General features: G+C 43.0%; 3 protein-coding genes across 4 annotated transcripts in view; all 3 read right to left on the bottom strand.

The window, feature by feature from the left end:
• The window catches only part of chchd6a (coiled-coil-helix-coiled-coil-helix domain containing 6a), a 68394-nt gene extending 67849 nt beyond the window's left edge, over positions 1–545 (bottom strand). Inside the window, exon 1 of one of the 2 annotated variants that reach the window (XM_068598240.1) lies at positions 262–545. In XM_068598240.1, coding sequence (XP_068454341.1) covers positions 262–465 — 204 coding nt within the window. In that variant the 5' untranslated portion in view covers positions 466–545. The remainder of the gene's footprint in view (positions 1–261) is intronic. The other variant, XM_068598241.1, reaches the window with a different exon arrangement.
• A 1315-nt stretch (positions 546–1860) lies between these two features.
• LOC137801074 (E3 ubiquitin/ISG15 ligase TRIM25-like) lies at positions 1861–5376 on the bottom strand. Its single transcript, XM_068598480.1, has 4 exons — positions 4759–5376; positions 3918–4057; positions 2769–2936; positions 1861–2569 (listed from the first exon to the last, which is right to left on the bottom strand). The coding sequence occupies exons 1-4, from the start codon at positions 5374–5376 to the stop codon at positions 1861–1863; spliced, it is 1635 nt and encodes a 544-aa protein (XP_068454581.1).
• Positions 5377–8726: 3350 nt separating this feature from the next.
• Positions 8727–11137, bottom strand: LOC137800775 (galactose-3-O-sulfotransferase 2-like). The gene is made up of 2 exons (XM_068598117.1): positions 10724–11137; positions 8727–9726 (listed from the first exon to the last, which is right to left on the bottom strand). Exons 1-2 carry the CDS (start codon positions 11135–11137, stop codon positions 8908–8910), a joined length of 1233 nt encoding a protein of 410 aa, XP_068454218.1. The 3' UTR covers positions 8727–8907.
• Positions 11138–12287: the final 1150 nt, after the last annotated feature.

The following is a 12287-nucleotide window of genomic DNA, read 5'->3' as shown; positions in this document are numbered from 1 at the left end:
TTGGCGTGACGAAAACAGGGTAACGTCCCAGGTCGTGCATCAACCTGCCGCCAGCCCCTGCCTCCCGTTACATCCTCCGCACTCCATCAGTCGCTTTTCGGGCTGTGGACCTCACGTTTTGTTTAGCTCAGAGCTACCGGTGAGTTAACGTGGCTGTGTTGTTCTCATATAACCACAGCATGCTAACGGATCGTTAGCGCGAGGCGGTGCCCGAAAGTAATGTTAGCATGGCTTATCAAACGCTGGCTAAATCAGCATTACCTTCACTCCGCGAAGAATACGGACTCTGTCCTCGTCGTCGACACCAAACGACACTTTTCGGGTCGTACTCTCTCCCGACCCCATACCTTCCGGTGGTACGGGACAGCTTTGATAGTGACCTTGCGTAGTTATTACGTTAGTAGCATGAATTGATGTGTACTGTCCAATGACAAAATGCGTGACAGATTGAATCCGGGTTGCCATGTTCGTCTTAAAGCATCCACCCTTTTAGCGGATGTGTGTAAAACTAGGAGCCTGTTTTTCTATTAATGGATTAATATCACAATGAAGTTGGACTATTTCCAGCTAACACAATGTTTCTGTGTAAGTGTACAAGTGCATTTAGGTTGAATAAAAATGGTCGAAGCACCGTTGGTTGCCTATTTACTAACAAACCTGGCAACCTTGCTGTCAACGAGAGAATTAATGAACTGTCAAGAGCCAATCATGGACCACATGAACCATACAGAAGCTGTCAAACATACAAATATGGACACACACATGCAGCATAATAAGTTTATTGCTGCATAAACATAAGCATGTCTCATTTTCAGCCCAAATGTCAATTTCACACACGTCAATGTGTATAAAAAACATTAAAAGAAAACACGAAACTTTCGAGAAACATTAAGTTAGCTTTCAATAAACAGACGAATGGAAATATAATAAATCTTAGCATATCAGATAAACAAATGGCCAAAACAACCCAAGAAAACAAAGTCATTCATGTAACACCCGTATCAATCTATACTCCACAAAATTCACTCTAATCTTGAATTTAAAAAAAACATGATTGTGTAAACTGATTTGCTCATGATTTATATCCTCTCATGGTTTTGTATCAAAGCATGACATTATAAAGTATTGTTTTCCAAGTGGTTGATTTTTTATTTTATTTGCGGTAAGTAAAGTTGAGGAATATAACAGATACAGAAAAATAAGCTAATAATATTATTACAAAATCACTTTATTGAGATGTAGCTCAAAGTAATTCAAAATAAAACAAATTTAAATGCAATACATTAAAACAAAGGTATAAAGACAATACAAATAGACAATAAAAAGAAAAAAGTTGATAAAAATGTGTGAAAGCTTTAAAAAAAAAAAAAAAGACCATGAAGAATAATACAAAAAAATAGGAAATCATTCAAAATAAGAATGCCAAATTTTAGGTTTTTAGCTATTTTTTTATTATGTCCATAATTGTCTGTATTTCAAAACTCGACAGTGAAGAAAACAAAAAGACAAAAGCTATTAATGGTTCGTTTACTTAATTAAAAAGTAACAGAACATTAAAATATGCTCTAAAAGCTATTGGGATACAATGGAGTGTTGGTAAAATCGAAGCAATATGCTTTCAATTACCTGTTTTGGTTTGATTTTTTTTTCAATTCTCAGTTTCGGTTGATCAGTAAAAAGAGCACTAAAATATCTAATCTAATTAAAATAAAAGTAAAAAATATAACACATACAAATATTTTTTTCTGCACTTGTTTAAGACAGTAACGCCCATACTCTGGAAAGTAGTTTTGTTCACCTTTATATGTCAAATGTTACTCTGAGTCTAAAGCAATGCCCCGCACATTACTTGTGATTTAACTACATCCCATTGTGCAGCGTGATCCAGGACTCTGGTGTGTTTGAATGCAAACTGAACGCTGGATAAACCGGCTCCCTGAAAACAGCCCTGAAGGTGTGGAGGTGCTCCCTGCGTCCTCTGACATTGTGGAACATTAATGTCCCCCCCTCGTAGTCCAGCGCTACCTCAATCCTTAACGGATACTGGCTCATTTCCCCCAGAGCCACATTGCAGGAGGACTGGCACACCGTCAGCTTGCCGTTTTTCCACTGCAGCCGCCAGGAAACGGAGTTGTGACCTAAGCGGCTGTGGTCCCCGCGGCGAAGGATGCTCTTGTAGCACAAACCCAGGGACCACATGCTGTTGGCCCCCACCTCCACCACCCACACGTGCTCCCCGCTGGAGAACCCCTGGCTGCACAGGACCTGCGGCGCGCTCGTGAAGCGCTCCGGGTGCTCCGCGTACGGCTGCTTGGTGGGGCTGTACTTGACTGTCCGCTGGTCGTTGGAGATTAACAGGCTGGGGTGGGCGGTGCAGAGGTTGAAGGCGAGTTCCAGGGGGTTCAGGAATATCTGCAGGGAATCCAGGAGGCGGCTCATCTCGAAGCGGAAGTCTTGGGTTTTGAGGCCCGCCTGGAGACGCTTGGTGTCGAACGGTGCTTTCGAGAGGACCCCGGGGGGAAGGCCGCCGGTGACAGCTTCTCTCAGCCTCCCTTCAATCAGCACGAACCTGGAGAGCACAAGGATTCGCTCAGTCGAGGGTGGTTGGCGCCACACTTATGTAGGCTGCCTGAATGCACCAGCCCATCTGATTATTATTGTTTCTTATCAATCAATAGACTATGGGACAATGTAAAAAAAAATAAGTCTTTCAATGGGTTGTTTTTTTGTTTGTATTAAGACATTTTAGTTGTACAGGTGTGTTGCACCTGTGTATGAAGACGCATGTGTCTGTCTCGCTGAGGGCCTCCGTGGCACTTCTCCGGGCCTCCACCAACTGCTGCTGTTGCTCTTCGAGTGCGCCCAGTCCCAGCTGCCAGCTTTTCCTGCGCATGTACCTCTCCTCCTCCAACAGCACGCGCAGACGCTCCCTATACCTGAACGCAGCGATGCATCAGAGTAAGGGCGAGCTTGGAGAGATTTAAGGTACGGTCGTTGGAGTATGTGTTCTTCCCAGTATTAATACATTGCTTGTTCTCCGGCCTTGAGGCCTTTCATATCAGTATGTCGACAAAGGCCCAAGGCCGATTCCAAGCACTGGACTCTCAAGGTTAGGTTTTCATGGTGGGCTCCCGTTGTTTAACTGCGATTGGTACTGCTGTTTCAGAGCTATGAGACCAGTGATGTGACTCCGAGAGAGTATTTGGTTGTGGAGAATGTGAATATAGAAGAAAAGGGAGAGGAACGTGCAATTATAAAGGTCAGTGTACATGATGGATACATAGTTGGACACTGTGCATGATAGCTTGCTGTCATAAAGAACAACCATGTTCCCACTAATCATTGGTGACCCCCCCCCTCCTCCCTTCCACCCCTTAGAAAAAATCATGTAAGAAAATCATGTAATAGAAGAATTTGAATGCTATGACGTTTGTTCTGGCAGCTTAAAAATAGGCTGACAAACTAGAATCACCTGCTGAACCGTCAAACCTGTCCTTCAAGCCTGAGAGAAAGAACTGCTTCTGGTTATCTGACGCACACATTTACTGTAAATCTTGTCGTGCAGGATTTTAAACATATTCTTACATTTACAGTAAAGGGAGGGAATGTAAATTAGTTGACCCATCTTCTAAAACTTAGTACATTATTTTTAAAAACAACGTGCATTATGTATTTCTTATCTTATTGAAGACATTTCCACTCTTTTATTTGATGTAATTATATCTAGGTTTTAATAATGTACCAATACCGTAGAATGTGATATTATCCTTATAATCCACCGTTAGTGGGCTCACAGTCACGAAAAGCAACAGGTTATAGTTGTTTCAAAGCTTTTAAAATAATCATGTTAATAAAGTAGCACACTTGCATCTTTTAATGCAACATGCACGGCTTTTATCACACGTGTGGTATGTTACCTGTCCACCATTTCAGCCATACTGTCCATGACAGTGACCGCCCTGTTGACCAGTTTGTCCCCTATAGCCTCGGACGCTCCCTGCTCCTGAGCCGTCTTCTGAAGGAGACTCTCGGTCATCTGCAGCCGGCAGGAAACCACCTGCAAATTTGAGATTTGTGTTCAACAGTTGTACTTTTCTAGCGGGGCTGTTAACAAGCGACAGGTAAAACACATTTCCTCGTTGCACGTGAAATGGGATGGAAGGGAAAGTCCCCGTGACCCGGTGCGATGACTTGGAACTTCCACTGAACGCTTATGCAATGCAAGTGTTTGAATCAGTCGTCTGGAACAGAAACTTCCTTTCATTCTGTCAGAAGACATCAGCCTCTTCTCCAAAGCCAGACCGTTTTGCATTCTCATCATTCAGCAGTTACAAAGCACAGTGGCGCTGAGCCAGACAACCGTCAGCCTCACGGTTTTACGGTTATGCAGAAGCCTGCAGACATTTTATGCAAAAAAACTATTTAATTGAATGCCAATTAGAGGGGAAACCGGGGTTTCCTTCAAATAAAGAGTTGGATTTTAACAATATCATTTTTAATAAACATGAATTAGGATTAATGTATTAATAGGAACGTTATTCGTCACGTTTGTCAAAGTGTGTGCTTGCATGTTCCTAAACGGTCGGCATGTGGGTTATGAGTTTGTTTGAACTTCCCTGTTATTTTCAGAAAACTACTCTAAAATGTGACCGTAAAGTAGAACCTCACCATCTCATTCACTTTATCACCGATTCACAACATTTTAGATGTTTGCAAAACTAATGCTGCAACATCACAGTCAAATAAAAACCAAACTACCTTGGTGCGGCTCTCCAACGCCCGTCTCATCTCCTCTTCGGCCGCGCCAAAGGTGAGGACGTCGTGGTTCTTGTGGCGGCCTTCTATGATGCACGTGCTGCACATCAGGCTCATGTCGTTGGAACAGAAGTACTCGAGGGGACGCCGGTGGGCGGCGCAGCTTTTAGTCCCTAGCTCCCTCAGGGGCTCCACCACAGTGTGCGCCCTCAGCCACTCCTTCTCCTGGTGCCTCTGGAGGTGCCCGGAGCACAGCGACACCTCACAACTCAGACACGTCTTCACTGCCGCCGACTCCTTGTCGATGCAGTGGTCGCAGAGAACCTCCGCCGACTCCGTCTCCTTCTCCGGCTGCCTTTCCGGCTGCGGCGCGGTGGATTTGTAGCCCTCGATGATGCTGCAGAGCTTGAAGTTTTTCTTCAGGGAGTCTACACCCTGATACTCCTCGCGGCACTCCGGGCAACGGGGAGGTGCTTTGTCCATCCTGTCGGCGGTCATGCAGATGCAGGCCCGACAGTAGTTGTGGCCGCAGGGGAGAACCACTGGATTGGAGAAGAGCTGGAGGCAGATAGGGCAGCTCAGCTCGTGCGCTAGCTGCCCCTCCGGTTTGGACAAAGACATGATGGGAGGCGTTGATGATGGACGCTTCTTATGCCGCTTGCCGCTTATTCTCTCTTGTCGCGCTTGTTTCCAAAACCCCCAAACACATCTCACCTTTGCGTCCCTTCTTCACACGGTCTCCTCTTCCCAGGCCGGCGAGTCAACAATGGCAACAGGTAATACAGGCGGTGTGCAATGCAATGTCAGCTGCCACAAACAATTCACCAGAACTGTAGGAGGCGTATCCACACACGTGTGCAGGACAGCATTCCTTTCCAAGATGGTCTGTCCTCTGCACTACCAGAAGTTTCCACCACCACAGAGGGTTGCTGTTGATGGTGAAAACAGTGTGTCACATGACAGTAGTCATAAGCCCTCAGAGCTAGTTTTGTAAAACTAAAAAAGCAAGTTTTGTGCCAGGAGCCACCTTAACAGGAGAGCACAGAGAACAAATCTCACCCGAGCCAAAGTGCAAGCTGCACACCTTCTTCCAACCTTAGTCATTTTCTAATTTTAACTTTGGTTTTCTTCAGTGGACTGGAAAATTCCCCCAACCAAACCCAACCCACGCGGGTGTATACAGCTCTTCATGGAGCAGAAGAATTGCATCACCAATTGGTTTCATCCACCTTTGGGTTCATTCTGTGCGCGACAAGTGAGCTGTGTGCGTTTCTGCACGCGTTGGGATGCACACTAAACGGAGGAGCCTGATGTTGCTCATGCATAGTAGCATCACAAGTGCTGAACGTCTTCTGTTGACTGTAGGCAACGCAGGGGGGGGAAAGGCCTACCGCTTCTTTCAGTGTAGTTAAGAGACTTTCCAGTTGAGGCAACAATATCGTCTTACTAAGAAAAGGTCAAGTGGAAAAAAAAATAGTGTTTCATATAATTAGACACCCAGTTGTTCGTCAGCAACTCTGGCTGTTTCCACAATACATGGCGACTGCGGGTATTGCATCCTGGGTCTTTGTTTGACAAAAGCAAAACACACATGACCTCCAGACACGAGCCGCGATCCATGGAAACTTGAGACCAGAAAGCACAGAGGCTACAGGGAAGAAGTAGAGTTAGTTATGAAGAGACATGAAGTCATCCAGAAGGAAAGCGAGAAAAGAAAAGAGGAGAGAGGACCTCAGTGTATCGTAAAATGTCCCGCAGCAGTCAAGGCCTAAAGCAGCATAACTAGAGGATAGACCAGGGCAAACCTGAGCCAGTCCTAACTGTAAACCTGAGCCAGCCCTAACTACAAGATAGATAGATATATATTTTATTAATACCGAAGGGGAAATGTGTTGTCATAGTAGTGCCAAACACTACACCAAATGGAATAGACTAAATAATAAACTAAACACACAAAATAAAATAAAAAGAACTGGGATGACAAAATAATGTATATATATATATATATATATATATATATATATATATATATATATATATATATATATATATATATATATATACACATACATACACACAATTGATTATGAATAACTGTGCAATGTGTATTTAAGGACATTAATTAAGTTTAAACAGAGTGTGCAAAATGCAAAGTGTGTGTAGTGTAAATGTAAATGTGAATATGTACAGTGGTTAATTAGTCCACAGAGGATCTGGCACTGATCCAGTCTAATTTCCGTGGGCAGGAATGTTCTCCTGTAGCGGTCCTTGTTACAGCGGAGCGTGATGAGTCTTTTTGAGAAAGTGCTCCGCTGACCCTGCAGTAGCTGGTGGAGAGGGTGGTCCGGGTTGTCCAATATGGACGATAGTTTCTTCAGTGTCCTCTCCACCAGCTGTTCCAGATGCTCCTGCTTACAGCCGATGATGGAGCCGGCTTTCTTCACCAGTTCATCCATCAAAGAGGAAAGTCTTAAGTCTAATCTTAAATGAGGTACTTTTACTCTGATTTCTCTGATGTGGCCTTAGTACAGTGAATCTGCACGTACTAGTTAGTATGATACACCTTTTCATAAAACATTCTGAAAGTCACAATGTTCATTTTAATTCATGCTGTTATACAGTCACACATCAATGGATGACAATGGCAAATAGGAGTTTTTCTTCGTCTTTATTATTTTTCAACAGTAAATAGTGAAGGACTATGATCATACAGTTATTATTGCTTCATTCAAACAATGGGGCTCTTCAGATGCATTGCTTGTTGAACTAGTATTTGCAATTCTTTCTCTAATTCTTTCCTTTTTACACAGTGTGTTGCATCACAACAACAGAGGGAATGTTAACTGACTCTAAAACAATCATCACAATGCACTCACTCCTACACAACGCTTTGAATGTCTAATTGTTAAGTAACACGTTCAGGCCAAATCATGAAATGATGTACATCTGTTTAAATGTACATGTTAAATATACAAAAACTCATAAATTAATGCCAAAATAATAGTCCAAGCCTGGTTCTCACGTCATGTTGGTGCCTGATGTGTCTGATTCTTTATTGTTATGATGACTGATGTGGTTTATGGACTTAAACTATTTTTTGCAGACACCAGCACATCAGCAAACACCTTAAATACAGTTATGACAACCTTGTAAAGAGGTGCTGTTCACTGTTACTCTCTTCCATTATGTTCTTCTTCTGAGAAACTTGACAAAGAAGCATGAATACAATGTGCAAACAACCCCCCTAGTGGTGGGATGGCGACACCTACTGGCCGTTTTGTTAGATATTACCCACAATACTGTATAAAATCAGTTACTTATTAAAACAAAAGAAAAACAATGGGTATACAACAGTGTTCTGCAAATTAATTGATAGATTTTACTCTCACGTACATTGACTGGTATTGCAATGATTGGGCAACATGCTATTATTTAAAATAAAGCATATGAATTGTGTTATTTGGTAACCACCGTGCACTGTGATCATGACTACCTGTGACGTTGTCATTTCACATACCCGTAACACCCTGTTTCACATTACTGCCATCATATTAGTCCTTGAACCTGGGTGGGTGTCTTCCTCCGGCAGTCCTCAGACACACTTCATACTCAAACGCCCAGACACATTTTGACCAACAGATTGTGTGCTCTGTTCTTCCCTGGCCAAAAGCCACTATATGTACAGTGTCCAATGGTAAGAGTCTCTTTCTCAATCAATAAGCTGTGTCAATTCATTTCCACTACCAAGGTCGCCAGTAACTGGTCACCGCTCTGTCTGTGGTGGACATTGTCGTATGTCAGTGTCTGTGGTTGTCTCCTTTCTCTTTTGGGATAATCGGTCCTCTGTTCTGTTTCCTTTCTTTGTTCCATCTTCACAGGTCCATGTTGTGGCTACAATGGACACCGTCCTGGCGGAAAGTGAGGATTAGACAGAAAAGCTGACCATAACATTGTGCTGTGACTGTGCGTTAGTCACAGTTACCAACCATGTCATACTTTTTGGATGTTAGCTTCTGTATGTGTTAACAGGGCACTTCTGGAGGCCTTTTGGTTCTTGAGATTTGAGAATGTGTGTCTTATGATCCGTCTGTGATGGGCTTCCCATGACCCGAGCAATTCCCGCATACCGGTTTCTGTCTGAGCGTTGCTGCTTTAGTTTCTTTTTAATGCTGATGAAACTAGCTCTGGGAACTGCTGGGTGTAGAGACGGGCTGTGTACTGCAATTCTGGAGTTATAAATCTTTGACATTTCATTTTGGTTTGTCTGTCCATCTGTGGTTTTAGGTTATAGCCCTCAATTACAGCTGCTCCATACTGGAATGGCTTCAGCCCGGCATCTTTTATCTTGGAAGGGTCAACTGCCCCGCCATCTTTCAGGCAGCTGTTTGCTAGCTTGGCCCGTAGCTCTCTCAAACGATACACTTCCTTCTTCATCTGCTCTTGCCCAACACGACTATCTATGTTGTGCCAGAAGGTGGTGTTGAAGTGCAGGTAGATCCTCCAATCTAAAGCATTCCACCTCTTGATTTTCTCTGCAGTGTACGGTAAAAGTGGGTGACGAGTTTGTTCACTGCGACCGTTGAGCTTAAAAGAAACCACATCTTCCAGGGACCAGCAGAGGGCATGCTTGAGCAAAATCATGGACTCGTCAAAGTATTCAGAAATAAGAATAAGGTGGAAGTCGCGTGTAATGGCTGCAATAGCCATGCTGGCTCTCTCCTCCAGGTCGACAGCACCAGCTGCAACATTGTTGTCGAAGCCAAAGTCGAAAGCCAGAATATTGTGAGCGTAGTGGTTGCTAGTCAATGATGAGTTGTAGTTTCTCCAGCTGTTGTCTAGGAAGTTGTCCAGGCTGTGAGTCTTGTGGAAGGCCGGGATGCTCTTGTAGTAGATAAAGATGGACTCCATCATGGCCACAGGATGCCTCAGGATGGAAAAGTAGAAGGTATCCTTGGGCATCACTTTTTCCACCTGGGATAACATAGGAAGATAATTATTTACAAGTGGCAGTTCTAAATGACTAAAACAAATGAGATAAAACATATTATAGGCAAGATGCATTGAATCTAAAGAAAGAGGTAGATTTCTTTTGACAAACTCTAAAGAAAATAGTTCTGTTGAGCACAAAGTGGGTGAGTTCTCTGGCATTTAAATTATCTTTGGACAACTACGGTGGGGATCTTCAAGTGTTTCCAGCCATCATTTTTAACATGTATTGATACAATACAATTTGGAGGAGCTATACCTATAACATGTCATATTCGTACCATACCTTTAATGTGGTTTACAGGTTTTTCCTCGACCTCAATAATAATTTAGATATTTTAAAAACAATGTTCATGAAGTACCATATGGAAGTCAACGTGAAGCGATAGCACTATATTTCGAGGGGAACTGATGCATTGACATTAAGCCAGCAGGGCAACTACATGGAGCCTATAAAGATTTGTCCATATTTAACTAATCTTGACAATACATCAGCACACACATAATTCCATGTCTTGGCCCAAACATCAGCAAATAATAAATGGGCCCTAAATATAGCCAATCTTGGTCCCATTAGCAACCCCCATGTGCCGGCCTTGTGGCATTTGGGCACATTGACCTGACTGACAAATCGTTAGACCACACTCAGGTTGCACAAATGGCCACACAGGAGCCATTTACCAATGTGGAAGATGAGCATGTCAGCTGGACAAATGGGGTAATGTGGGGTCCATCAGATTTCTTTTGGATCATTTTTCATTTGCATTGACTGATACCTTCATAGAATAATATTAAATAGAATAATTAAGTAGTTGACTAAATATCCTTATGTGTCCTTGGGGGTCCTCTTAATTTGTTCCCACAATTAGACAATATTGATATCATATGTAAATGTAAACTGGGCTGTAAAGCCCTCCATTAAAGTACAAAAAAGACATGGCATTAACCCACACAAACGGAATAAGTTTCTGAAGAAGCTCACCTCAGACTTTCTAAACCTCATGTGGTTGCACATGATGTGGAACTCCCTCACTCTCCGGCTGCTAACGCCTTCCACAAAATGTGAAGCAAAGAAGAATGGATAATACAATTGGCTGTGTTTGTTTAGAGGGAGTGCAAAGGTCAAGTTTCTGCTTTCACCATAGCGATAGAGGATGTTTAAGACAGTGCTGCTTGCCGTTTTGTGTGTCTTGAGGAAAACAATGTGAGACTTTGGGTGACAGGTTGCCTTGGATTGGACCCTGTTGATGAGAGCCTTTAAAAAACGTGATGGAGTCGCAGTTTCTGCGGTTGAACTTTCCAGGGTACTGTGGAGAGCCAAATGACCTGGAAGTCCAAGTCTTGTTCCAGGTTTAGGTAGAAACTGCTTCCCAGGTGGACCTTTTCTTGCCGCCATCTGAAAGTGTGTAGCGAGGTGATCCACGTGTCTTGGAAAAAGTAACTCGGATTGCTTTTGATATTCCTCATTCTGATGACGAAGATCTGAAGTTATTTCCGTTTGTAGTGACATCACGTCTGTCTTTATAGTAAATGAAGACTCAAACTGGAGGCCTTCCCAGACATTCTGCACGGTAGGAAACAGCTGCTGGTTGTTAGCCGGGAATCTTATTTCTGGGCGTCCAGTCAGCTTGTCATTCCTGAGAGAAGTTATTGAAATATTTTACAACAAAGTCTATTTTTAGGCACATAAATACTCACGGCAGCAGCATATCAACTCATTACATCACATGAATTCGAATAGATGTACAGAAAAGATGATATATTCTAAACATGAGGGTAAGGATTTCCTGTGAATATGAGTTTGTGACCTGTCATCAATAAGTAACTCCCAATATTCCTGGAATGTCTCGCCATGTAGAAAATGTGATTTAAAAAAAAAAAAAAGTCTTTAAATTATGGAGTAGATAAACAATTTGAAAAATAACCTTTGAGGTGGAGAAAACACAATGCCATAACTTCATAACTTCGAGATTTTTTTTCCAGAAATGAATTGAACTGGATTGTCCTTGCTTTGCAGGTTTAGATTAACTTCATTCAGTGGGATGTCAATAAAAAAAAAGCCCCAACATCCATATTATTAATAATGTTTTCGATGGATTACTTGATTATAATTTTAGTCCGAATATTATGTGAAGTCATATAGTGTAGCTACAGCAGTAATGTTTGGTGTCAAGCTTTAGGCTTTGTCCCTCCAGCAAGGAGTGTAGAATAAAGATGATAACCTCCCCCCCCAAGAGAAGACTCAGAGCCGACACGTGGGTACAGGTGGAGGTGGGCGGGGCAGCAGCACATCTCACCTGGCCTGGCGGGCAACAAAGGTCTGAATGGCAACACAGACCACGAGCAGGATGAGTAACATCCACAGAGAGTGGCGCCTGCTGCACGGCCCTCTCCTCACACACCTGCAGGTAGAGCGCATACACATATTGGGATCAAAGGAAAGTCCGAGCTGGTAGAGTTGTCCAACTCCAAGCAAACAACTGTGAACGAGAATTTAATGACTCAAACGTTCCGTTATCCAAATGGCTTATCCTGAAGCCGATCCC

Source organism: Clinocottus analis, unplaced genomic scaffold, assembly GCF_023055335.1.
Source record: "Clinocottus analis isolate CAN_PGR_092001 unplaced genomic scaffold, fCliAna1.0.p SCAF_4, whole genome shotgun sequence".
NCBI lineage: Eukaryota > Metazoa > Chordata > Actinopteri > Perciformes > Cottidae > Clinocottus > Clinocottus analis.
The sequence above is the reverse complement of the archived record's forward strand: the minus strand, read 5'-3'. Positions and strand labels throughout refer to the sequence as shown.

Coding starts and splice junctions, on each gene's coding strand:
- LOC137800775 (XM_068598117.1), bottom strand. CDS start 11,137: ATGGCGGCAAGAAAAGGTCCACCTGGGAAGCAGTTTCTACCTAAACCT. Junction 9,727..10,723: donor TGAGGTTTAGAAAGTCTGAG/GTGAGCTTCTTC, acceptor ATGTTATCCCAG/GTGGAAAAAGTGATGCCCAA.
- LOC137801074 (XM_068598480.1), bottom strand. CDS start 5,376: ATGTCTTTGTCCAAACCGGAGGGGCAGCTAGCGCACGAGCTGAGCTGC. Junction 2,937..3,917: donor ATGGCTGAAATGGTGGACAG/GTAACATACCAC, acceptor CGCTGCGTTCAG/GTATAGGGAGCGTCTGCGCG. Junction 2,570..2,768: donor ACATGCGTCTTCATACACAG/GTGCAACACACC, acceptor TGTGCTCTCCAG/GTTCGTGCTGATTGAAGGGA.